We start from the raw sequence: 25,132 nt of genomic DNA, 5'->3' as shown, positions 1-25,132 counted from the left end.
TGCATGTAGTGTGTGGAAATGTAACTACACACACACATACACACACACAAATGTTCAGCTTTGATATTGGTTTATTTTAATTGAGGGAAATTAAACGGCGGCGTCTGACAGCCGCAGGGGCCAAACCAACACATTCCACTTCACTGGCTGCTTCCTGCCAATTAAATAATGAAAGTTTTAGGGGGAAATGAAGTGTAAACAGTTAAAATGGCGTCGGCGCGTGATCCTTCAGCTAACAGCTCTGGGCCGAACTCCGAGGTCAGAGGAAATCAGCTGTCCGCTTAGCCGCTGGCTTTGCTCTTCACTAGTCAGACAGTCGTCAACGAAGCACGAATTCCGAAAAACGCCGAGCGGGAAGCAACCCAGAGGACAGGTCTGGACCGGGAGGACGGCGGCGGTTGCCGTGGTGATGTTTGCCTTGTTGGTGTGTTTCATCAGCGAAGAGGCAAACAGCTGTGGAGCTACGATAAGCGCCACGCAAGCCCAGAGATGTCTGTGATCATGGAGAGAGGAGGGTTCATACCGGAGCACAGAAGCCGGAGAGCGAAGTGCTGCGCTAATGAGGCGTCTGACAGAACGTCTCGTTATCGGCAACAACCTCCACAAAAAACCTAAACCGTTGCAGGAGGCAGGAGCGTTTTCTCAACACAACGCCGGTTCAACAGCGCTGAACTGAAACAGAAGAGAAACTAAACATTTAGCTGCTGTTTGACCAGGTTATATAAGATCCAGGGATCCAGGCGTGGCGGTTCTGAGGTTCAGATCTAAAGGTGACTGAGCTTCTGCTGATCCGTCTCTGGGATCAGGAGCGTCCTGCCTGAGGAGCCGAGCCTCGGAGAAGCAGTGACATTTGATTAGACTCACTGTAGCAGACATGCACTCGTCTCTGCCATCATCTTATATGATTTTGAGAATTGCTTCATTTTTTTCTTAATGTTCTTATTTAATTTTTGCTCTCTGACGGAGAACTTCACTGACTTCCTTTTACAGACCTGAGCAGAGACGCTGGAACCATCATCATATCTCACCTTCGGCCTTGCAGGTCTTGGTCACAGGGTCCATCTCGTATCCCTCGTAGCATTCACACTTGAAGTCGCCCTTGTAGTTTATGCAGATCTGGCTGCAGGCGTCTGGGTTCTCACACTCGTCGATGTCTGCGGGGAGGAGACAGGAAGACAGGTTCTCCATCAGTCCAGAGACACGTCCAGACAGACACACACACACACACACACACACACACACTCAGCCCGTAGCTCCATGTTTGTGGGCTGAAACGTTCCTTTTTACCTCCACAAGTCTTCTTGTCCAGCAGCCGGTAGCCGGCGGGACACTGACACTCGAAGCCGATTGGTCGGTCCATGCAGACATGGGAGCAGCCGCCGTTATTGATCATACACTCATTGAGCCCTGGGAGAGAGAGAAAGAAAAACGGAGCGGTCAGACGGGGGCGGGGGCTTTACGCTCCCCAGCGGGTCGAAATCTGATTCAGAGGAGAGGTTTTCTCCCTGCGGAGGAATGGTTTGAGAGATTTTGTAAAGAAGGATAAACATGTGCGGCACATCGGTGGGGAAAAAAAAATCATCTTCACAATCCTCCATTTATCACAGCTTTTATCACCCTTCTTGAATCCTTATCAGCCCTTCTCAAAAACAGGGGAATGAATCCGATCACGGCAGCAGCACCCCCAGAGCAGGGCTGAGACCTGGTCCCTGTGGGGAGGCGAGGGACCAGAGGAGACGGGGTTACTGCTGTGGACCGGGAGTCTGGGGCGTCCTGGACCATCTAATATGGATCAGAGGAGGGACGTCTGAATGAAACAGGTCTGCTGCTCCGGTGGAGGCAGAACGACGGACGGAACTAAGACTGGAAGACACAAACTAGAATTTCTTACAGAAGTGGGTCAGCTGGCACGAGGCTGGAAGACCATCAGAGAGATGGAGATGCAGATTTGATTGCGGAGCGAAAATCGACTTCGCTGTGTATTTCTACAGTGCATGACAGAGTCACACACACTATTTCAATCTCCTCACAGATGTGTTCAACACAACTGAGAGCCAAGTATCAGAGGAACAGCGTTTTGTCAAGTCACTGTTCACTACAAACCCACATTTCAGCAATCATTTATACCGCTCTTTCACTGACTTTTTCCTTTAGGGGAGGGTCCAGGCTCACTTTGAGAAATTGCCTGAGTGAGTCAGAGAAAGAAAACTGAACACGTGATACAATCGATTGGAAAAAAAAGTCCTCAATATTTTATTCTGTTTCATAAAGCTCTTTTATTTACACAGAGAATGAGATGCTGCAGTGAAGGATGGAGAACTGCTAAGAGGTGATAGAGAAAAAAATGGCTCCACAATATGAAATGTATTTAATACTGTTAAGAATATGCTGATCAAATACAGCTTTGAATGTTTTCCACGATCCAAGAAGCTTAAAATCATCAGTCACAGAAAGCCGAGCGGCCGGGAGAGTTTAGCCAAAGGTTGGCCTGTAGTGAAGCTTCAGATAAATTCTGATTAACACAACAAAATGTTCTGAAGAAGAAGCCATAAATGTTCCTACCAAAGAGAAACGAGCCTTCTCTAGTGGTCTTCCTCACCGAGCGCCGTGCCGTCTCTCCGGGCCGACGCTGCTCGGCTCGCAGCAGCCTATTTCATGCATCACAATAAAATCCTACGTGGATTTTGTCAAGAATTTCATTTTGTAGAACCTAACATGGTGTGAAATGACAGGCTTATGCGGCAACATGTTTTTTTTTTAAGCGAGTGAATATATTTCCACACATTTAATAGCTCGCATGATTTTTGGGAAACGTCTCGGTTTTTTTTTCCAACGTGAAAAGCAGAAGCTTGAAACTGGAACCTCAGTATCTCACACATTCACAGCTTCATTTCTTCATTTAGTTCAGCAGCCGGCTGTTTGCTGTTTGGTGTATTCGGGACACAGAGTGAGTGTTTTCAGCTCTGATCTGTAGCGTTCCATAGCACAGGGTGAGTCCATCACTCTCCTCTGTTTCCACTGCTCTACAATTCCAGCATCATAACGGCACCGAAGGCTCTTAAAGAGTGGAAGACGAGACTGGAAGCACAAATATGGTGGGAATGTCTGAATCGTGCAATACTAGATGCTTGAAGTATCTGGTAATAAAGCATCAAACCTGAACCAGTGTGACCTGCTTTCACCAACAGTCGGCCTGAATGAGCTCCAGCATCGCAAATATGGACTGGAGAGAAGCAGTAAGCCAGATGGATGATTCAGGACAAATAAATCCAAGAAAGGAGCCGAAATACACAGAAGAGCCGTGTAGAAATGATGGAGAACAAGAAACTTGTTTAACAGAGCGGAAAATGAGTCCATGTGCAGCAGATCTGATAAACACGGTGTAAAGTGAGCCTGCAGGGATCATTGATATCTGGCCGGCCTCATTGGGAGAATCCTGAGGAAAGATGGTTCAAAGCTGTGGATCAATATGCTTTATTATAGAAAAGATAGAAAAGCAGAATTCTCTCGAGGCGAACTGAAGTTTGATGCATAAGAAAAAAAAGAATCATCTTTGCTTTGTGTAAGTGCCAGCAGCTCCCTTCCCTCCTTCGGCTGGACGGCTGACAGCAAAGTGCCAGTCAAAGCGGCTTTCTCTCGCTTCCTTCAGTCCACAGCAGTAAGACTGAGGAAAAAAAACACAGAATCCCACAGGCTGAAGCTGGACCTGAGGTCAGTGAGGCCAGAAGAGACGCCTCCAGAGACTGCCAGGGGAAATGCGCCGCTTTTTGCAGATTGTTTCCAAGGACAGCCGTGATTTAGAGGTCGCTTCCTTTTTCCCCGTGAGGCAAACAAACACGTGTCTCCTCCTGCGCTCCACCTTCATCTCTCTCGCCCCTCCACCCGCTCGCCCCGGAGGAAATGATGGTGCAACGTAAACAGAGAACGGATCGGCGCTGCCGCGATGTGCCATTATTTCTAATGAGATGGGAAACGCAGGAAAACATTAACTTGAGCGCAGAGACAGGCGGCGTCCCCGTTCTCCCTGATGTAAGGCTGATGTGGCAAAATGCAACCACTCTGTCAGTCCTCGGATCTGTTTCACAGCAATGGGGAAGCTTTATTATTGTTTTTTTTGTCTCTTCTTGTGTTATTTTGAGTGTGTGTGTTTCAGTGGGGGAACATCTTGCGAGGCGACGGTTGAGCGAGCAATTGGACGAGCGAGGTGTGTGTGGACACGCTTTTAATGAGCTGAGAACAAGACCTGAGCTGAAGGAGAGGCAGAGGACGGCGAGCGGCGCCCCTCTCTGGAATACCTGATTCACCGCCGGAACTTTACATCCCTGGCGTCGGTCAGTCCACCCGGCCACAGCTTCTCACACCCAACCCCAACTGCTTTAAAGGGATATTTCAACATTTTGGCAAATTGGCCCATTTAGCGCAATTCCTTAGTCATTTCGAATGGCATACTTTCTTTTTTTGTGAAGGCGAGCTATTCTTTATTCAGAGGTGAGTCGAGGAGGGCTTCGCAGCGGACACAATGGAAGTGGATGGTATTTTTGGTTCCCCTCGTCAAACTCATCAAATACAAAATCTAACAAACCCAAAACACTTTGGTGGACACGTTATAATTGGCACATTCACTACGCTGCGAAATATGCCTCGTGTTCCCATCCTGGAGGCTGTTTGACTGCGGTCACAGGGTTTTTTTTAATTTGGAAGTTATTTATTTCTAATATAATAATGATAATTCATGAGTTTCGTGTCTTCATGGGAAAAATGAAGGATTAACTCATCTCTCACGCCAGGATCTGTGCAGCATTCTGATTGGACGGGGCGGCCGTGACGTCCCCCGGAAGTAAACAGCATTTTTCCTCGTCTTTCTTCCTCGATTAACTTTGAAGCTGCAGCTTTGAAAATGACCTCGTTGTTAAGCGCCCGTCGATTCGCTCGATTCATTACATCCGATTCTTCTAAAACTGCTGTTAAATAAACCTTCTCCATATGAGTCGAAACGCGGCCTGCGGGCCGCCATCTCAGAAAATTGTGTCATCACAGCGGAGCAGAATGACCAGAATGAAGTCACCTAATTAGCATGTAATTCCGCTTCCAAAGGAGAATAAACCCACCGGTCTCAATTTTAATTCTGTATAAGGTTTTTAGGCGTTTACATGGTCATTTCAGAGCAGAATTAGGCATTATTCAGATTTATAGAGGAATAAAGTCCCATGTAAACACACGGCTTGTCTTTTCTTTTTCCAGGAAAACAAATAAAGAAGACTTCCAACATTTGCTTCACTAGTCAGGGTCTGTAACTGTGTGAAGAGACGAAGGTGTGTGTCCACAGGAAGAGACAGAGAGGAGCGTAGAAAAAGCCTTTTTCATCTGTTTGATGGTAATTAGTACAGGCAGGCTGTTGTTCTGATCAGCAGAGGCTGCTGCTGATGCCAGTGCGTCTCTGTAGCCTCTGAAATGCAAGCTAGCGGCTGAATTGTGTTACAGCAAAAACAAACACCATTACGCAGTTGCATTTACTGCGAGAATCTGCTTGGAATCCTCTTGGAACCCTCCTTTCCTCTCTCTCACAGGAAAACTCTTACCGCACTCTTTCTTGGGCTCGTCCGATCGGTCCTTGCAGTCCTTGACCGAGTCGCACACCTTGGAGCTGTCGATACACTCTCCGTTCTTACACAGGAACTTCCGGGGGCCTTCGCATTTGGTAGCTGTAACGAGAACGACGACACACAACAGAAACACGTCAGGATTTACACTGAACTCTCCTCTGCGGAGGGTAGTCGCAGATATGGGAATTCAAACGGCACATCTTCAGGAGTTTGATACAAACAAGTGTTACAACGACAGACTTTCCTCTGATTATGCCCTGTGTGATAAAAACAAGAAATTTAATTCTCATCTTGCTTCACACTGCTAAGGCTTAATTTCCTGCAAAATAATGTTACTCCAATAAATTATTCATCTGAAAAGGGACGGGGCTGGATCCATTCAACAACATAATATCACTGCTAATCAAGGTAATTCTTCTTACAATTCCTGTCAGAAAAAGAGGAGAATCTCCTAATTTCCTAATAAAATCCACTATTTTCCCACAACGATCACCATTACTCAGCCAGCGGAGGTTTTTTTAGACTTATTGCTTCATTATACAGCACTTTCTACCGTTATCAAATTCGCCTCCATGTTTTAAACATGAACGATTCCGAGCGAACTACTGGCCATGTAACAAGCTGAGCTCTGTGTGAGAAATATCAGCTTCTGCGAGTCTTTATACTGCATTAATATCCATCAGTCTGTCCTTTAAACCGAGCTGTTTATCAAGGCATGATAGAGATTTTCTTCAGGTTGAGAAATAGTGAGGAGAGCAGTGGAACGGGAAGGCGCCGCCATGGCGAGCTGAAGATGAACCGAGGTGGACACTTCCATTATCTCAGCAAGGAGGCCGCTCACCTCGCCCCCCCCCCCAATATGAGCTGGGCCTGCAGCGCAATTATATATTTTTAATGATTTCTCATTTAGGAAGCAAAAATAGCTTCACTGTCCTTTTAGCGAGTGTGCAAACAAAATGTGTTCTCCTGTTTAATTATCTGACCGAATCACTGCTCAAGAAGCACTGGCTCTAATTTCACAATGACATCCGCACAGTCACGGCGTTTAAATTCCAGCTGCATATGTGGGTGAAGTCAGGCTGGAACAGGTAGCAAGGAAAACTAGGAGAAGCAGATCAAACATCCTAATGGTCGTTTTAGACGCAAGTACCCCAAGAAAAACCCACCAACGCATAGGGAGAACATGCAAACCTGACCAGGACACCGACATGCAGCTCGTAACTAAACTAAAAGTCTCAAACTTCAATGATAGAGAGTGTGTGTGTGTGTGTGTGTGTGTGTGTGTGTGTGTGTGTGTGTGTGTGTGTGTGTGTGTGTGCAAGATATCTTTGCAGCGAACTTAATATTTATGAAGAAAACCAAAAGACATGATTCATAATTCAAAACCAAAACATTTTAAATGTCATCATGCATGACTGGGTGAGTCGTTTCAGGACATCGTGTCAAAAGTTTACCATTTGCTGCGCAGCCCTTTTCACTTTTTTCTGATTAAACTGATGTTAATATTTCACTCAAACCGCAGCCTGAGACGTTTTAAAGCTGCTGTGGTCTGAAGAAAACGCCCAAAGCGAACTGAGTGAAGCATCGGGATCAGAGAGGCGGCATCCAACAAGTTCTGCTTCCTGGTAAAAATGTGCTCCTGAAGAAAAAAAAAAAGAAAAAAGGAGGACAGATTGTGGTGGGAGGGAGAACTCACCGTTCACACAGCCAGACTCGTCGCTGTGGTCCAGACAGTCCTGCACCTTGTTGCACTGCTTGGTGCCGTGGATGCAGGAACCGTCTCCACACTGGAATTCATCTGGGCGGCACGTCAGCAGGGCTGCAGGAGGCACACACACACGCACACAAGCACGTGCACACACACGCGCACAGGCAGGCACAAAATTGGACTTTTAAATCCCCTGTAATCGCTCCAGGAGGAACATCCTGAGGTCAAATCCAAATGAAGACCTCCTTTATTCAGGATCAGGTTTTCGCTCTGGTCGCGTCGCTCATGCTAACAGCTAACAGGATTCTTGTCTTTGACACAGGATCAAAATTAGTGAGCAATAACATGCACTGCATGCACCGCACCTCTCAATCATCTCTATTCCTTCAGCTCCTTTCAGACAGACACTAAACGCACCTCACAGTGACTCTGATCCAGACAGACTTACAGAAATGTGAATATAAATGAAGCCGTCTTAAAAGTAAATGAATAAAACCCGACAAAAGTTTGGAAATGAAGTGAATGTGAAATAGAACTGAAATAAAGGTGAAACGTTTATGGAAGAGGGTAATGGAAAAAGAAAAACATGCTGCCATAAAATCACCAGATGATTACTTCTGTTATTTCACGGTGTGTGTTGCCGAGGACAGAGGCTGAGTCGTCAGCCTGAGGGGGAGTTATGAACGCTGCTTAATACAAAAACACAAAGACGGAGGCTGTGTGAAGCCCTGCCAAACTTCATTAATATCCCGAGCACAGCAGCGAGGCTCATAAACTCCTCTCCAAAACACGCAAAGAAGCAATATGTACGACGAGAAGCGGCGCGGTTTGGTGTTATCGGGCGGCGAGCAGGACGGAGGAGGCGTCCGTTGCAGGCCGGACACATAAACGCGCACCGAACACAGATTATTCTGACTGCGCGGTGTTTTCTGTGTATCTAGCAGATTAATCTCCAGATCTGATTGACCAATAACGCCTTACATGCACGTGTGTGTTTTGGACTCATAAGAAAAAAACACAGATGAATCCCGGTAATGGAGCTAAAAAAAGATTAAGTTTTCAGCAAACGACCCTCAGATTAAACATCAAAGTACATTAAGTTGTGCATGAAGCCGGGGGTTCGGTTCGGTTCGGTTCGGTTCGCTCTCGGCATCGATCTGCTGAGTGCTGCCCGCACGGCGCCGCAGATCGAGCGGTGTGTTTGATGTGTTCGCTGCACATCTTGATAATGAACGGTGGACTATCTGGGCTTCACACTCGGGCTCGGCGTGACGGGAGCTCCGGGGCGCCCCCATCCACGACCGGCTCACAGGAAACCCTGTTTTATCGCGAGGCCCCATCGCTGCGCCGCGCTTATCAACGGAAACACATTTTCTATCCACCAACAGAAAAATAAAAATCATAACCAAACTCCCAGCGGGGAACAAACACGCTAAATGACACAGTAAACCTCATTAGTGGGAAATGATAATGTTTGTGGAGAATTTCTTGATTCTGCAGTCCTGCAGCTGAGAGACGTCTGAACTTTCACTTCCACACAACAATGACGCAGAACAAACTCGATCCTCAGAATAATCGGTTTTTCAGTTTGTGGACTCTGCAGCACGCAGAGCATCGCCAGCAGCAGAAACTAAAATAAAGTCGCTCACAAATTTAAATGAACCTTTAAAAGACCAAGAAAAAAAAGCATGAGAACTGAGAGTGCATGAAAAGAGTTATATTAGAATCCGTGGCTCTGTGAGCAACACTCAGATGGAAATGTGTTTTATTAAGACCTCCTCTCAGTTCAGTGTAAAGTTAAAATAACAACACAATCTATTGATCTGCGGACACATTATAGACAGGCAGACTCACTGTTCACACGTCAGTGACTGAGTGTGAGAAAGTCTTGAGTCTGACAAAGTCTTGAGAACAAAGGCAGTGAAGGAAAATAGCTTTACTGTATGTCGGCCCTTCTGAGAGGGAGGCCACAGAGCGGACGGTGAAAAGGCTGCAGAGGCAGGAGGAAGAGGAAGCAGACACTCACGGCAGTCCGACTCGTCCGACTTGTCCTTGCAGTCCGGATCTCCGTCGCACTTCCACGTCAGACGCACGCACTCGCCGTTGGCGCAGCGGAACTCGCCGGCGGTGCAGTTGGCCCGGCGGCTGGGCGGGCGGGGGGCCCCGTCGCCGCCGCAGCGCCCGGGCCCCTCGTCCGAGCCGTCGGCGCAGTCGGGGTCTCCGTCGCAGCTCCACATGAGCGGCACGCACTCCGACGTGTTGCAGCGCAGCTGGTCGGGCCCGCAGCTCGGCGGCGAGCCGCACTTCAGCTCGTCGCTGCCGTCGCCGCAGTCGTCGTCGCCGTCGCACACGTAGACGGGGGCCAGGCACTTCCGGTTGGCGCACATGAACTCTCCGCTCGGGCAGGCCTTGGCGTCTGGAGGAGCGGCGGGAAGAGCAAGTGTCAGAACACTGTTTCCAAACCGAGGTTCAGAACAACCTGCAGGTCAGAGGTCAGCTGATCAACGGTCTGCTACTCAGAATCACAGCGAGTCAACAGAGGGATCATGAGCCGGAGAAAAGGGCAGCATGGCGGTTGAAGAAGAAGCCGGTGAAAGGCTTTTCTCCGCAGCGCTGACAGGTGGGAGCGCTCGCTGCCATTAGCCGGTCCTCGTCCTCCCTCTAATGGCTCTCCACGCCGCCACTTCACACTCCCTCAAAGCCTTTTTGTGTTTCGAGTGTGTTTGCTTTCTCTCTGCTCTAACAGCAAAAAAATAAAGAGAAAAAAGAAATTTAGGAGCTTCATGCTTGCTTGCTGAGGCAGATTTGTGGGTTTTACAAAAAGAAAAGCAGGTTTCTAGTCTTTTTATTTAAAACTCTCAAAGGCTAAATTGTTTGCTGTGAAACTACAGTCGCTTTTAATATGCAGCTCTATCGCAATATATGGAATTTACTATAAAATCATTTAGGATGTTGGAATAAATCAGGACGGAGTCAGACTGCTGCAGCTGACCTCTAGAAGGGTTCAGCTCCGGGACGATCGTTCAAATCCTTGACAGTAAAAAGAAGCAAATCAGAGGGAAAAAACTGAACATCCCAACACGGACTGCAAGTAATCCCATTAAAGTCTGACCAGATAAAAACTGCTTTTTGTGAACATTTCGGTAACGCTTCCTTTTACAGTACGGTAATTACCAAGTATTAACATGGTAATTGCAGTGTAAGTACCATGTAATAAGGAGAAGTTATTGTAAAATTACCATGTAATTACAGGGTAACTATGTTGCTAATTACCTAGTACTTTTAGAGTAATTACCAAGCCAATTCCAGGCAAATACCAAGTAACTACCTGGTAGTAAGTATTAATTACTGGGTAATTATAATGTATATAGCAACTATGTCGGTAATTGCCAAGTACTTACTAAGGAATTGCTAAGTAATTACCATGTAATCATTGGGAAATGTAGACTTTTTACTAGGTATTACTAGGTACTGCTAGGTGTGTACGCTATGTATTTCCCTATAAGTCAAGTGTTTTTTACTACTTACCTGGTAACTTCTTAGTATTTCCCAGTAACTACAACATTTACATGGTAATTACGGTTGAACTGTAGACTACTGCAAAAGGAAGTGAGGCCTATTTCCACACTATTACCTGGTAACTACTTATTCGTTACCCAGGAACTGCAAAAATACCTACCTGGAAATTACATAGTTATTAAAGTGGATTTGTACTGTAAAAGGAAGTGAGGTCTGTTTCCATGTTATTACATGGTAATTGCTTATTTGTTACCTAGTAAATAGAAAAATATCTACCTGGAAATTACATAGTTATTAAAGTGGATTTGTACTGTAAAAGGAAGTGAGGTCTGTTTCCATGTTATTACCTGGTAATTACTCATTTATTACCCAGTAAATAGAAAAATATCTACCTGGAAATTACATAGTTATTAAAGTGGATTTGTACTGTAAAAGGAAGTGAGGTCTGTTTCCATGTTACCTGGTAATTACTCATTTATTACCCAGTAAATAGAAAAATATTTACCTGGAAATTACATAGTTATTAAAGTGGATTTGTACTGTAAAAGGAAGTGAGGTCCGTTTCCATGTTATTACATGGTAATTACTCATTTATTACCCAGTAAATAGAAAAATATTTACCTGGAAATTACATAGTTATTAAAGTGGATTTGTACTGTAAAAGGAAGTGAGGTCTGTTTCCATGTTATTACCTGGTAATTACTCAGTATTTAGCCTGTTACTCGGAAACTTTCACATACCCCACAAACTTGCACCAAAAATGCAGCAAACCCCATCAGTGTCTGTGATACAGTCTCTGAACAGCTCACTGTATCTGTCAGGAGATCAGAGTTTCCATCAAAACCACCATCACCAGCCGTCAGATTACATTAAGACGAACGCATTATTATTACACTTCCTCACTCCAAACACCTCACTGTGACCGACATGCAAAACAAGAGAGCTGCCAAAGATAAACGTTTTAATCAAATGGAGTTCAACTTCTTATAAAACAATTTACAAAACAGTGCACATTTTTAGCAGTCAGGCACCTTTTTTTTTTTTAAGAAACAGAACAGACTTCTTTTGCAAAAAAACAGAATACAAATAACAGTGATAAACAATCACTATAAATCAACATTAATAAGTACACTGCTCCAGTCTTGTGAATTCACATCATGTGTTTTCTGCAGACCCGTCTGGTCTACAGGAACCCTTGATCTCCATCATCCCGAATACCCAGGACCGCCGTCGCCAGGTGTTGTCACTTCGTCCACGTCCAGACTTGTACCTCCCTCAGCGTGATGGAAACGAAGACAGCACAACTGTTCCTTCTTAATGCTCAGGGTTTATTCACTTTAACACCCAAACCCCAAACGTGAGAACTGAAAACATACAAATATACATATTAATAAACAGAAACTTACACAATAAAGAAATATACACATTGCATAAAACACAAATATCTTTAAACCTTCAAACATACACATGAAACCGACATTACAACCGAAACATTCACCCAAGCCTGAACCACAGCCACCCAGCACCAGCTGCAGAGCTCCACACTACCACCACGATAATGATCAATAAAACACCAAGCAACACGGAAATATACACACCTCACTGACTGCATCACATTGTAAGCCGTTTGTTTTTGTTATTTTTACATACTTTTTGGAGCGTTTTCCCTCTCTCCACGTTTGTGTGCACCACTTAATGTGGTCCTACCCGGAACGTCTGCAGAGGGTTAGTTCCGCCACTCGGTGATATTTATATTTAATTAAATTTCGGTTCTACCTCGACTGAGAGAAAGCTTATTTATGGCAGAACGTCTGCAGACACTTGGTGATATGGTGATATTTATATTTAATTAAATTTCGGTTCCTACTCTAATGAGAGAAAGCGTGTTTACGGCGGAACGTTCCGGGTAGGACCACATTAAGTGATGCACAGATAAACGCGGAGAGAGAAAATAAGAACAAAAAACTCCGTGAAAAGAGCAAAAACAAACGGCTTACCTCCTTTACAATGTGAAGCAGCCAGTGAGGTGTGTATATTTTCGTTTTTCTTGGAGTTTTATTGATCATTATCGTGGTGGTAGTGTGGAGCTCTGCAGCTGGTGCTGGGTGGCTGTGGTTCAGGCTTGGGTGAATGATTCGGTTGTAATGTCGGTTTCATGTGCATATTTGAAGGTTTAAAGATATTTGTGTTTTGTGCAATGTGTATATTTGTTTATTGTGTAAGTTTCTGTTTATTAAAATGTATATTTGTATGTTTTCAGCTCTCACGTTTGGGGTTTGGGTGTTAAAGTGAATAAACCCTGAGCATTAAGAAGGAACAGTTGTGCTGTCCTCGTTTCCATCACACAGAGGGAGGTACAAGTCTGGACGTGGACAACGTGACAACACCTGGCGACGGCGGTCCTGGGTATTCGGGATGATGGAGATCAAGGGTTCCTGTAGACCAGACGGGTCTGCAGAAAACACATGATGTGAATTCACAAGACTGGAGCAGTGTACTTATTAATGTTGATTTATAGTGATTGTTTATCACTGTTATTTGTATTTTGTTTTTTGCAAAAGAAATCTGTTCTGTTTCTTAAAAAAAAAGGTGCCTGACTGCTAAAAATGTGCACTGTTTTGTAAATTGTTTTATAAGAAGTTGAACTCCATTTGATTAAAACGTTTATCTTTGGCAGCTCTCTTGTTTTTGCATGTCTGTCACAGTGAGGTGTTTGGAGTGAGGAAGTGTAAAAATAATGCATTCATCTTAATGTAATCTGACGGCTGGTGATGGTGGTTTTGATGGAAACTCTGATCTCCTGACAGATACAGTGTGCTGTTCAGAGACTGTATCACAGACACTGATGGGGTTTGCTGCATTTTTGGTGCAAGTGTGTGGAGTAATGTGAAAGTTTCCGAGTAACAGGCTAAATACTGAGTAATTACCAGGTAATAACATGGAAACAGACCTCACTTCCTTTTACAGTACAAATCCACTTTAATAACTATGTAATTTCCAGGTAAATATTTTTCTATTTACTGGGTAACAAATGAGTAATTACCATGTAATAACATGGAAACGGACCTCACTTCCTTTTACAGTCCAAATCCACTTTAATAACTATGTAATTTCCAGGTAGATATTTTTCTATTTACTAGGTAACAAATAAGCAATTACCATGTAATAACATGGAAACAGACCTCACTTCCTTTTACAGTCCAAATCCACTTTAATAACTATGTAATTTCCAGGTAGATATTTTTCTATTTACTAGGTAACAAATAAGCAATTACCATGTAATAACATGGAAACAGACCTCACTTCCTTTTACAGTACAAATCCACTTTAATAACTATGTAATTTCCAGGTAGGTATTTTTGCAGTTCCTGGGTAACGAATAAGTAGTTACCAGGTAATAGTGTGGAAACAGGCCTCACTTCCTTTTGCAGTAGTCTACAGTTCAACCGTAATTACCAGGTAAATGTTGTAGTTACTGAGAAATACTAAGAAGTTACCAGGTAAGTAGTAAAAAACACTTAACTAATAGGGAAATACATAGCGTACACACCTAGCAGTACCTAGTAATACCTAGTAAAAAGTCTACATTTCCCAATGATTACATGGTAATTACTTAGCAATTACTTAGTAAGTACTTGGCAATTACCGACATAGTTGCTATATACATTATAATTACCCAGTAATTAATACTTACGACCAGGTAGTTACTTGGTATTTGCCTAGAATTGGTTTGGTAATTACTCTAAAAGTACTAGGTAATTAGAAACATAGTTACCCTGTAATTACATGGTAATTTTACAATAACTTCTCCTTATTACATGGTACTTACCCTGTAATTACCACGTTAATACATGGTAATTACCGTACTGTAAAAGGAAGCGTTACCAACATTTCTAACGGATTAAATTGGGCCTATCCCAGTGAAATTATAGGAGGTTTTTGCAATCTGGTTTATCACTGATTAAACTCTCGTGTTCTTCATTTCTGGAGAAAAAGTGACGTCAAAACACGACACTTCACATCAGTGTTCTTAGAAAAGCAGCACCGGCCGATGCAGAAGGCAGTAGAGCTGCTGATCGTTGAATTAATTCCTCCTGATTCGACTCTGAACAAGGAGAATGGCTCTCAAGTTTTGCAGGTTAGGAGGAAACAACGAGCTGGAGTCGTCAGCCAACAAATCGACCTTCAGCACCGGCAGGTTTCCTGGAAAAGCTCTGGGATTACGTGAGCATGTCACAACAGTCAAGATCACACAGCAAAGCATTATGGGACTGATCTATCAAATAAATATGCAAATAAACCCACAGATCAATCTGATGGCTTCATCCAGTGTTCATGTAAACGGGCCAATCCGATCTCTTGATCTGAGACGATTCAATCATATTGATGAAAAAGAAGCTCTGTAAACGCTGGTAATGCTGGTGCTGGTTCACCAGAGATGTTTAAAGAGAAACTAAGGAATGAAACATAAATGCTTTTGTTACTTAAAAGTATTTATTTCTGGATATCAAGATAGTAAACCAATAAGGAGAAGAGATGCAGATTAAATCCTGCTGACTTGACAGAGTAGTTCATCTGGAGCTGTAAGAACAAAACAAGCCTCTACTGAAGAGTTCTGATGAAATGATTGTGATGTTGAGGGTTTTAAATGTGCCTGTCAGCTAAAAATGAGCCATATAGACCAGGTGAAGATGTTTTTGATCAACATGCTAAAAGCTGCGTGTTAAAGTCACTCATCTGAATTCTATACGACCTTCAGAGAGTAGGAGCTTCATCTGGACTCATTTCCACTCAGCGACTAATCACTGCTTCACCTGGCAGCGCAGTGTCAAGATTCTTCTGTCGCCTTCAAATCAAACACAAAGGCGTCTTCATCATTTTCTCCTCCTCCCTACCTTTACCAGTTTTCCTCTGTTTAGTCATCTCTCACTAAAAGCACTCGGTCTCTGAACGGATTCCGGCCCACAGCGTCCCTGCAGTGGCAGAGTCCAGCGCACGGAGAGGAACAATCTGATCTTTACATAAACCGCGGGGAGTTCGGCTCAAACGGCGCTGCGTTCGGCTGCTGCTACGCCGCTTTTTACACAGTCAGCTCATTCTAATGCGGGAACGGATCTAAACTTAAACAGGGTGAATGTATCCTAAGTTCGTGAAAATAAAACACTGTCCTACTTAATCCTGTGTGATCACACCATACGGCACAGTCGCTGCTTTTTTCTTTGCAAACATCTGTGTTTAATTACTTCTTTCGTAACAACTCAAACGCCACAGGAGCGCAGGGACAGCAGCTGATAGGAAAACAAGTGTCATGGCTCCGGTTCAGTAAAAAGGCTTTTTGCTCATGAATATTGAACGAGCTGCATGTGAAGCTGATGTGTTTGATAACTGCTTGTTCCTGATACGTCTCCACACACACTCTATACTCATTTGGCTTTAAATAATTCAGCAGATTCAGTAAGCATGTTCATTATTACACAGGGGGAAGACTATTAGTGGTGCACACCAGCGGCCGGTTGCTCTGCAGCCAGGCTGGGCGTTGCAATGGGGGCACCGGCTAAATGAACATCAAGACTCCAGAGCAAATCCGAGCTCTCAGACCATCTGCTGGCTGAAGAAAGACGGGTCTGAAAGAGACACTCGGCATTTCACAGAGTGGGCTGCATGTAAATAGATGTTTTTTATGAGACGATTAGGTGTAAATGTTACACCAATTAACCTCACAAACATGTTTTTGCAATGAAGAAACCAGATTAAACAGAAAAAAAAACACAGCAATTCACAGAAAGGACACGCAAGCAACAAATCCTTCAGTGGTGACGATATAACTGCAGACAAACTGTTCTGTCAACACGCTTCGTTATTAGAACTCGTCTGATTTCCTCTAATTACTGTGGATAAAAGGTTTACTGAAATTTCAGAGGACATGTTTCATTTCACTTAATTTCACTTCAAATCGACAAGAGGAGCAAGACGAGTGGCGTTATCCGGAAACATCTGGTAGCTACAACGCAGAAAATGAACGATTAAATATTTTACATGATAGCTCAATAATCAGGGCCCGGAGCTGCCTGCAGAAAATACTTCATCAGGTGGCCATGACTTCCAACTGTGAAGATTTTTCAAGGCAAAAAAAAAAAAAAAAACAACGAACAGACTGTTTTTCTGGAATTGATCTGAAAAATGTTCCGTTAACCGAGGAGAAACCTGTCTATTCATTATCCCTCAGAGCAGCGATCTGAAAACATCTTTCTCAGCCTCTACAAACAGCCTTTAGGTTTTGAGACATGGAAAAATCTTCCAACCAGCAATTAGTTATCAGCCCAGCATATGATCGGTTTACATGACAGGAGCCTGGAGGAAGATGTGGAACACACTGGAGTTACCGTAAGTCACGGATAAAACAAGGCAATCAAACTCCAGCAAGTGCTGGGGAGCAGGGAGCCAGACGAAAAGCCAGATTCACCGAAAGAAAACAGAGCAGCTGGACTGACAAAGACGGGAGAAGGAAATTAGACACAGCTGCAACAATCAGGGACACAGTTAATGACAGAGGAGGCGGAGCCTCACGTTTAACCCATCGCACGGGGATTCAGAGCGAGGCGGTGGAGGGAGGTTCAGCCCGATGGCTTCCAAACTACCTCACTCAGCTCAAACAGCGGAGAAGCGAACATCAATTCACGACACGACGACAAGCGAGAGTAAAAATGAGTCATCTGGCAATCACAGCTCCAAATGACGAGGAGCAGCAATTCATCTTTTTATGTAACGTTTGAAGTTACCACCATTATTTATTAAGGATTATCGCCCCGTTTATAGTGTTTTGAGAGATTATTACATTTTTGGGAAACGGGCTGTTGTTCATCTCCTCTGTATTGTGATGTTATACCAGTAGGAGGTAAACTCACAGCAGGGTCAGTAAAATCAGTTCAGCTGTGATTTCGTGGTTGGCACAAGATCCCTGGCCTCATAAGGAGAGGAAAATCAGACGTTGCTTGAACAATCAGTGGCGGAATTAATCAGGACAAAAGAGAAGCACAGGCCCACGTTAACGTACTGAAACACTTTCTCAGACACTTCTGCCCATGACGTTTCAAACTGCATGAAAAACTCAAGTGCCATCCACTAGGGAAGTCCTAATGAGGACTAATCATGCCCCCGCTGACATTTCTGGTCTCAAAGGTTTATAAATACTTTGCAAGATCTGAGAAAAGCATGAACTTTTTTTCCAGGCTTAAACTTTCTGGCAGCTTCTACTCAACACATCAGCTGGACACTGGTGTGTGACTGTGTGAGCTCGATTATGGAAATGTGATCTAGCAACCTACGCTCCCCGTTTGTTGAGTTTCTTGGAGGATGAAAGGCCTTCTTTTTGTTCTTGCCACCTCGGGAAAAATGAAAAAAATGTGTCAGTGCTTGCAGAGTGTGCATCAGGACAGAGACAGAGGTGTGGCTGGAGGAGAACAGCAGCGTTCAAGAAAACTTTCAACAAAAGAAGAGAGCAGACCAAAGGGGCACTGGGAACAGGAAGAGCAAAGAGCAGCCATCCAACATATTGGCACAATATTGGTTTGCTGACCGCTGTGAACCCAGAATGCTGCTACACTCCTGCCTATTGGCCAAACTCGCACAATTAAATGGAATGAATTACTCTGAAACCTTTACTAAGCAATTAGATGTAAACACTGCCGAGCAGCTGTTTGAGATTCCCATGGACTCAAAAGAAGGGCGCCTCCACTTCCTGCCTCTGAATGACCGACTGGGGGGAAACACAACGTCCACACAGCACAGTGCCCGCCGTAGCTCCTGTTGTATTTGGATTTATAGGGTTATGACTTATGGAGCTGAACTCTGCAGCAAGCAGACCATTAAAACAGCAAATTAACAAAATATTGTCAAAAAGCCAAGAAGCCGGGAAGCCAACTGGCAGCAGCCAGGTTCGGTCCAATCACCCGGCCCAGGTCCCAGCTAATAAAAACTATATTGCTAAACGTGTGAGAGCTTTACGCCGGAGTCATGTGGCGGCCGCTTTCTTCGTGGTCCGTTGGGTGGGAAAGCTTCCCGTGCGGCTGCCGCGGCGCTCGTCAGAGGCTGGCTTCACAACCCATAACCCACTTCACCTCCAGGACGGCAGATTGTTGCCAGCAGCAACCGGCTCGGAGGCAGAGGGAGGCGAGGACGGGTGGTTCTGCTCACATTAGCATTACGGCTGACGAGTGTGTGTGGGTGTGTGTGTGTGTGTGTGTGTGATGTGTGTGTGTGTGTGTGTGTGTGTGTGTGTGTGTGTGTGTGTGTGTGTGTGTGTGTGTGTGTGAGACGAACGCATGAAGCGAGGCATAACGCAGAAACAAATCAAGCATGAAAGGTTAAGATAAAATTGGTCGAATCGGGGAAAGAAACCAAGAAAGCAGATGCAGCTGATTGTGTCTTCAGTCTGAGGTACAGCAGAATGACGCTTTTAAGGTTGAACAATGGTTGAAATCATCCTTGGGTGTGAGTGTGAGCCGGTGTGGCTGTCTCTCTGTGTTTGGGACCGGCTCCAGCCTCCTGGGCCGCCCGGAGGTAATGCCCGTACTTCTGCTTTTTTCCCATTCCAGACTCTTCTCCATCGTGGAGAATCGAATGCGTTTTGGCCATGGCACACCTGAAGTGAAATAACCAGATGATTGTAGTTATTTTTTTCCAGATTATTTCTCTGTTGCTCTGCCTCTTCCAGCCTGCAATCAGAAAACCGCCGGTCACAGACCGGCTCCTGAATTCAAGGTCGAGGCTGCAGCTCATCCCTTTCGGCTGGAGCTGAGGGCCGCTGCAGCCACGGCCACGACAGCAAGGTCATTCACACACACAGGAAACACACATACACAGGAAAATCACACTCACACTGCCGGCCAGTTCAGACAGGTTGCAGCGGCTCGCCGGGGGAATAGCTAAGTGGCTGGCCTTTCCTGCGACGCCTCACACACACATCTCCGGAGCAAACAGCTGTTTCAGAGAAGAGACCGCTCTCCCATCGGAGGGATGGGACAATAGAGGACGAGGCAGGAGTCAGAGTCTTGCCTGAAAGGCTCAGCTCGCTCCGGGCCGATGGCTGGCAACAAAGGAGGACGGGTCCGACGGCTGCTGGGACCAGACAGGAGCTGCTGTTCAGCCCGTCAAGGCCTCGATTAGCAGAGTGGAATTAGAAGAGAAGCCTGACAGCTTCATCAGCGGCGACGCTCGGCATTAGCTGCTTTATTTTCACCACACGACGAGGCAGACAGCTGTGAGGAGCGCAGCCTGTGATTGTTCGCCTCGCACTACTCATGCAGCGTTAAATATGAATACAGAAAACACTGAACAATACGACCCCACACAAAGTGAATGTGCACTTAGCAAGCAGTCAAGTCAGCCCGGCGTTAAGTGCTCACACACACACACACGCACGCACGCACACACACGCTAAAAATAAAAACACGAGCGCAGACTGGTCCCGGTGTCTTGCAGAGGGAAACAGCCAGAGAGTGAACTGGAGTGCACGTCGGTGTCCTCGTCGCTGAGGGACGAGGACGCAGCTGAACATCCTCACAGAGACTCTCTGAAGACGCTGCTGAATGTAACGCTGATCAGGGACAGCTTTCTCCAGCGAGGGTTAGATGCTACTGGATACATAATTCAACATGTGGACGACTCATTTAGCAGGATACCTCTGAGGCTCGGCGCGCTGTAAACTCCCACCGATGGCAGCGCATGCCGGAGCTACCTGGACGGGTTCCAGCTCGGTCCAGGTGGACGCTCAGCCGCTCCAGTCGTAGTGCAGTAAATATAAACGTGAGTAAAGTCAGCTTGAACTCACTGTGACAGGGATTATGAGTGAGCACAGGAGAAAAACAGTGCGTCTCAAAAGCCGCCGGTTCAACTAAAACCCATCTAAACCTTGTTTGTTTGGGGCAGCGGATGTTTAGGATGGTCCGAGTGTTCGCAGTCTAGTGGTGTGTTGCAGCATTATGATCCTGATCTAATGGTTGCAACACAACGAACAACTCAACTGCCTCCAGTTCTCCAACAGGCCGAATGAACACGGAGGAGAAAGCCAGAAAGCAGCCGCTTTATTCAGCCGGAAATAGAAACCACAGTGAAAAATCTCATTTCGCTCGTCGAGTGTCTGAATTAGAGGCGATGTGAATGTAAATGTTGAAAAATGACTCACAGGTTGATTGAGTCACAAATTATCAAATGTTATCTAAACTATAAAGTCAGCCTGAGCAGCAAACGTTCTGAAACAAGCCAGGCCCATTCTGGCAGAGAGAGGGTCTATTCAGCAGCTTGATGAAAGCCTGATCAGTGGAACGATCACTAATCATTATTGGACTCCACCGGCAGAGCCGACCCACTTCCTGTATGACAAAAACATGAGAAAACCATCCGGGGGGGACGAGCTGAAATATACATGAGTTTTATAATGACCGACAACTTCTGATGCTAAATTTAGCAAAGATACCTTATCCTTTATTGCCAGCTTCACCATCTAGAAAGTCTTCATCCGGTAATTCAAAGCTGAAAATGGGAAACAATTTCAAGATGAGTATTACTCACTGATGGTTATGTGGAACTGTATGAAGCTTAACGGCGGAGGTGAAGCCGATGGGAGTCTGCAGTCTGCTGCGTCATCATATATAAGAACAGAGATAAACCAATGTGAAGAAGGTCAGGCACTGAAAGAACCTCTCACTCAATCAATCAATTTATTTTTAGGTATACAGCCGTTTTGGAAAAATTCCACAGTTTTTTTTCCCCTCACTGTCAGACGTCTTTCATTCATGTTATTGTTACTCGTACAACAAACCCACCGTCTGACTGACTGAAGCTGCACAGATTGATGTTACTTGCTCGGTAGAATTACATTTTTTCCGCCTGAAAATTGGCAGCTAACACAGGAAACAAGACTTGACCTGACATTTATGTCTGTAGGTGTGTTGGCATTCGTGCGGTTACTCTATCTTGTTGGTTTGTTTCAGTCTGTATCAGGAAAATGGAAAAGCTGCAAACTTCAACACCTCATATAGATCGACTGTAATCCAACAGAAACTCTCTGTATGAGGAGAAATCCCCGAATCGCACTGACAGGACACATCAAAGCTCCGCTTCCTTCTTTCCATTTACTTTTATTGATTGCGATAAACGGCTCTTTCAGTGTCCCGATGCTCATTTGAGCGTCTTTATTTCGCGGACTTTTCCTGACAGGCGGGAAGAGCGAGCCAAGGCTTCGCTGTGAAATGAAGTGGAGCCTGATTTCATTCGTCAGCCACTAGAATGAGGTTTGTTTTCCCTGAAGCGTGTCTACAAAGGGCCTCGGTGTCCAATAAATGATTCACCTGTCAGTCAGCGTGAGTTCATGTCTACAATTCAATAATATATCAGCCTAAACAGAAAGCAGGTCAGCTGCATGTACGGGTGTGTTGTACTGTAGAGCTGTGGGAGGGAAGAGAGCGCTGGTGTGTTTCATACTTGTAGCAAAGGAAAAGGGTCCTAAAAAGACTGAAAACAGCGTATATTGCTTCATGCAGCTGGGCGAACGTGACATTAGGTGGGTCTATATGTTGGATTGTCACTTTCTGAAAGTTACAGGAAGTAACGAGGTTCTCCTAGACGTGGACGGCAGCTACAGCAGCAGCTCTGCTTCCTATTTAGACGGAGTCTCTCCAGCTGCTGGAGGCTTTCAGACTCTCGCTTCACGCTTTAATGTTTTGGATTTCCATAAGTGCAGCCAGAGACGATCGGGAGCTGCACCACTGCGGGCTGGGGTTCGCAGCCGAGCCTCCGCTGGCAGGAGGAAGACCGCTGCTGAAAACACTTCCTGCTCATTAGTAAGTTTGATTCTCGATCTGGTGCACGTCCTGCCGCATCACTTCACATATGTTCATCTCTTCCCTCCAAACCCAGATACACAAGTGTGTTAATGCTGCTTTTGAAGCCGGTTCTCCAGCTGGCGCGGTGCCAGCAGCGAGCCCACAATGCAGCGGTGCACGGAAACAGCTGGCAGTTCCCCCGCTCCTCCCTGACCTCGCTTCATGACAACGATCTGAAGGCGCTTCGGAATGATGGAGCTCACAGCGTTAATGACAAGGCAGACCCGGCTTTAGCTATTAACGTGTTTAACAGTCTTTATAATTAAGAAGACAGAAGTTTCTCTTGTTGGCTTCGAGAACGCATTTCAAACCGCACCATCAATCCTCACTTAGGTCATCATTTCTGATCCAATGAGAACATCTACTAATATTCCGCACAGTCAGGATAGTAACCGTTTAAAACCCCGATCACAGCCAGAAAAATAATGCGTCAGACAGAGAGTCTGTGGATTAACGAACACATCAAACTCAAATCAAATCTGTATGTTTACTCTGTGCTGCTTGGAAATCCAATCAGAAAAGACAGACTGTGATCACTTCTGGAAAAGGAAGAAAATATCAAGCACATTTTAAGACCCGGTGGCCCAAACACTTCAGATATGAACTATTTCAACCACCGCCATCTGGCTGAGCCAAGTGTGAAAACAGGAACGTCCTGATGCAGGAACAGTTCCTTCCTAAGAGAAATCACTGCAACGAAGTGACATTAATCAAAAGGTTCTGAGCAGAATGAAGCTCTCTGACGCTCTGTAAAGATTCGGTTTGAGAAGGATCCTTCCATGTTTGAATGCTAAGCAAATAAAGCTAAAGAATGGTGTTATTTTCAGCTATTTATTCAATCGATCGTTGTAGAAGAAATTATGTCACAACATATCTGCAGTTATTTTCAATAAAGAAATCTAATTCAAACACAGCAGATTATGCTGTGATTTCTGAGACAACTGGCTCCAAAATCGAGGTTTTCTAAAACCTTCTGTGTGATCCTAAACATCTGGCAAAGCACTTTAAAAACACATGGGGAACTTTGTGGAGGTTTCTTTGAATTAAACCACAGCAGCAGAAAAACAGGTCTTTCAAATGCTTAAAATAATATCTAAACATAATAATGTCATCTTCATGTGCTAATCGACAGCTGTTCATGATGGTGGCTGTGCCGAGTTTCCACCTTTAATTGAAATATCTGACTCAGTTTGCTCTGTAAATCTATTCTCCATCCAGTCTAGTCTATTTGCTGTCTGCGTGCCAAAGAGATGAAGACTGTTTGATTTAGAGCACATCAGTGGTCACAGCAGTGGGCGCTGTTTGTTGTTGCTCTGCTTTAATAGTACACAGCTGTATTGATTGAGGGAGAAAAAAAAAAAAAAAAAAAAAAACAAGCGCTCCTGGAATCTGTCGAGGGAACTGAGAGGAAGCAGAACCTCGACGCTCATCGAGGAAAAGGCCAAAAAGGCCTCGGCGTAATTATTAGGAAGGAAACGAGGTGAAATATGATTGTTGACGACGCCTCTGCTGTTGAAGGTGCATGTGTTAAAGTCAGCTCTTCACTGAGCTGTATGGAAAGCAGACGGGGTGAACTTACTTTATAAATTGAGAATAATTGTTCATTACATCAGTGCATCATTGGCATCGAGTCCCGACGCTCCATCAAACACGCGCCACGCATTATAGGTGATATTTAAAAGCCTCTTGTCCTTGATTTCCATCATCTATCAGGCTGGCGCTGGGCCCAGTCAGTCTTCAGATAAACCCGCCTAAGGAGCACTTAATGGCTCTCATTTGTGACGTTATCTGACTCCCCGCAGAAGTCAGCCTCTCCAAAACAGACACGCTGAGCGCCATTGACCAGCGAAGGCACCGGGCGGCGTCCTGCCCGAGCGCCGCTGCTCAGAGGCTTAAGACCGCCGCATCAATACGACATTAGAATGAAGGAGGGATTAACTGGGTCTCAATGGACGACGCAGTGAAAAGCCGTCTGAGCTGAGGAGGCATTAGATCGTAAGTCGATTGAATCACTGCGACACCCCCGACCCCGTGCGAGTGTGTGGGGCCACTCGGAGGCCGGGAGTCTTCCGCAGGCCACCCACTGGACAACCGCAGCGCCACAAATTAAACTGTCTTTTCACAGAGAAACGGGTTCATGTGTTCCCAAGAAAAAACTATTTCCCAGACTTCTGATCAGCTGAGCCGCACCGCCACGAATGACCCGTCAAAACGGTGTGTAATCTCAGCAAACAGGCATAAATAGCTTAGACGGCAGTTTGAGACCATCTGAACACCCACACACAAATTAGCTGGAGAGCAGCAAAAACCAACATCATTAATATGTGATAATAATTAGAAGATGGATTTTTTTCCTTTCTCTCTGTGCATACACCTTTTCTCTCTCTCTTTTTTTTTTTTTTACACAGTCTTCAAAACAA

General features: G+C 45.0%; 1 protein-coding gene across 1 annotated transcript in view; it reads right to left on the bottom strand.

Moving 5' to 3' along the window:
* The window catches only part of LOC115405158 (low-density lipoprotein receptor-related protein 8-like), an 80,307-nt gene that overhangs the window by 15,134 nt on the left and 40,041 nt on the right, over nucleotides 1–25,132 (bottom strand). Inside the window, exons 5-9 of the mRNA XM_030114643.1 lie at nucleotides 9,338–9,727; nucleotides 7,300–7,422; nucleotides 5,580–5,702; nucleotides 1,288–1,407; nucleotides 1,029–1,154 (exon numbers count right to left, since the gene is read on the bottom strand). Coding sequence (XP_029970503.1) covers nucleotides 1,029–1,154; nucleotides 1,288–1,407; nucleotides 5,580–5,702; nucleotides 7,300–7,422; nucleotides 9,338–9,727 — 882 coding nt within the window. The remainder of the gene's footprint in view (nucleotides 1–1,028; nucleotides 1,155–1,287; nucleotides 1,408–5,579; nucleotides 5,703–7,299; nucleotides 7,423–9,337; nucleotides 9,728–25,132) is intronic.

The sequence above is a fragment of the Salarias fasciatus genome, chromosome 18 (assembly GCF_902148845.1).
Source record: "Salarias fasciatus chromosome 18, fSalaFa1.1, whole genome shotgun sequence".
NCBI lineage: Eukaryota > Metazoa > Chordata > Actinopteri > Blenniiformes > Blenniidae > Salarias > Salarias fasciatus.
The sequence above is the reverse complement of the archived record's forward strand: the minus strand, read 5'-3'. Positions and strand labels throughout refer to the sequence as shown.